Source organism: Phanerochaete carnosa, assembly GCF_000300595.1.
Source record: "Phanerochaete carnosa HHB-10118-sp unplaced genomic scaffold PHACAscaffold_1111, whole genome shotgun sequence".
Classification (NCBI taxonomy): Eukaryota; Fungi; Basidiomycota; class Agaricomycetes; order Polyporales; family Phanerochaetaceae; genus Phanerochaete; species Phanerochaete carnosa.
Window position 1 is genome coordinate 1 of NW_006768738.1, and position 2,028 is coordinate 2,028.

Here is a 2,028-nt window from a genome sequence, read left to right on the forward strand (position 1 = left end):
CTCAGGAAGGCGCAGCTGGGCATCAAGCGTGCCCTCCAAAAAGCGACTGCCGGTATCTCCCGGTAGAATGCTGACCGTGTTGTGTTGCATTGTTGTAGTCCCTTGCTCGCTCTTCGTCTCTTGTTGTGCTGTTGTCTTTGATTCGGCTTGAAACATTCTTTATTCCCTGTACGAATTGTAACACATGAATCAGACGGATGAAAAAACCAGTATGGGATGACCAGGGCGGTGTGATTGCATTTAACTCCCACTGGGGCACGCTATGTAAACCAACAGCATAGGCGCCCATGGTTTTTGAAGTCTCTGAGACTCGAGTCTCGGACTCCCGACGCTAAACAAATATTGGCCGCAAACAAGCATATCTAGCTTGAAGCTCATTAGCGGCTTTCTACACTTCGTATCAAAGTATAGTCAAGCCATAAATAATGCGTGTTGCGCTCTGACCGAAACAATTCTCTAGTTGCCTAGGTGCCCAGATCCTCATGTCCATCTCCGTGCGAACATTCACCGTTCGTCTGGTGAAGGCTGAGGAATCATTCTCGCGCGCCTCCAGACGCATACTGGTGCATGCTGATGTCCTAAGAGCTGTCAAGATTGTCGCAGGCGATGTTCTCGCATTAGCTTCGTCCGATGACAAGAGTGACGAGAAAGTAAGCGGCTCCAATCTCCTTGCTCTCAGAAAGACTGAGCATATACAGTACTTCAGTATAGGCATAGCTTGGCCTATCGTAGATGGATCAGCTGAGGGTGAAAACTTTAACCTTCGCTGTGTCTGGAGTATCTCACGAACTCCTTGCTGTAGTCGTTCAAGTCTCTTCTGCCCTCCTGAAGACCGCGAGATTGGACTCGGGTAGCAAGGTCAAGCTGTTTCTTCTCAGTCTGAAGGCCCCTCAATGGCTTCCCGCACTAAACTGCTGCGAAGAGGCTCGAACTGTCCATCTGTACGAAGTTACCGAGGGCGGAGACCATATCAAGCCTGCAGGTTCGGCCAAGGACAAACAACGCGACTGGCTCCCGCTCCTTCTCAGGGAAGCACTTGGTGAGACAGGCAGCATCGTGGTGCACATCACGGACAGCTAACATGCTTCCACACACGAAGTCGATCTGAAGTACATCACGCACTCACAACTCGTCGAAGTTGTCTACGAGGGACGAAACCGACGCTTTGCCGTCCAATCTGTCTCCAGAGCCATAAATAACGGACAAAATGATCTCAACGAATTAGCCACTAACCTTAACGAGCTGGCCCTTGACTCAAAGCCCAAGTTATGGACTGTGGGATGGGACACCTTTGTTACCATTTACGACGATAGCAAAGGCCCCGATGACAAGGTAACCAAATGCTCGTGTCGCACGGAGCTGCATCCCATTGAAGTCTTTCAGATCGCCGACATGAGAGGCATAGAATCAACCTTGCCTGCTAACGCTTATAGCGCTGTAGGTGGCGTCGACAAGCAGATTGCCCAAATCCGGGACCTCATTGAGATTCCTCTAACACATCCGGAGCTCTTCCGCCACTTTGGTAAGCGTGCTCGCCAGTGAACAAAACAATCTACTACTTACGTTGCTCGGTACACTCAGGTCTCAAACCGCCTCGTGGTATCCTCTTGCATGGCCCGCCGGGAACAGGAAAGACTCATCTCGCACGTGCAATCGCGGCTTCAACGAACTCTTCGGTCATCATCATCAATGGTCCCGAACTTTCCTCTGCTTATCACGGCGAGACTGAATCCAAGATCCGTGACGTCTTCGCCCAAGCCCGGGCGAAGAGTCCATGCATCGTCGTGCTCGATGAGGTCGACGCGCTGTGTCCCCGGCGTGAGGAAGGCCCCGGTGGAGAGGTAGAAAAGCGCGTCGTGGCGCAATTGCTAACTATCATGGATGGCATAGAGGAAATAGGCAAAGACGGGAAGGAGGAGCAGGTCGTAGTCGTCGCGACAACTAACAGGCCGAATGCCATCGATCCTGCCCTTAGAAGACCGGGGCGATTTGACCGAGAGATCGAAATTGGTGCGTATCCACTTTACA

General features: G+C 51.6%; 1 protein-coding gene across 1 annotated transcript; it reads left to right on the forward strand.

The window, feature by feature from the left end:
* Nucleotides 1-318: 318 nt before the first annotated feature.
* On the forward strand, nucleotides 319-2,014 carry PHACADRAFT_214999 (uncharacterized protein; the record flags this gene model as incomplete). Its single annotated transcript, XM_007403392.1, has 7 exons — nucleotides 319-405; nucleotides 461-650; nucleotides 699-747; nucleotides 803-1,039; nucleotides 1,100-1,332; nucleotides 1,384-1,522; nucleotides 1,582-2,014. Coding segments are annotated over exons 2-7 (1,257 nt in total), but the record flags the coding sequence as incomplete, so codon positions are not given.
* Between the last annotated feature and the right edge of the window lie 14 nt (nucleotides 2,015-2,028).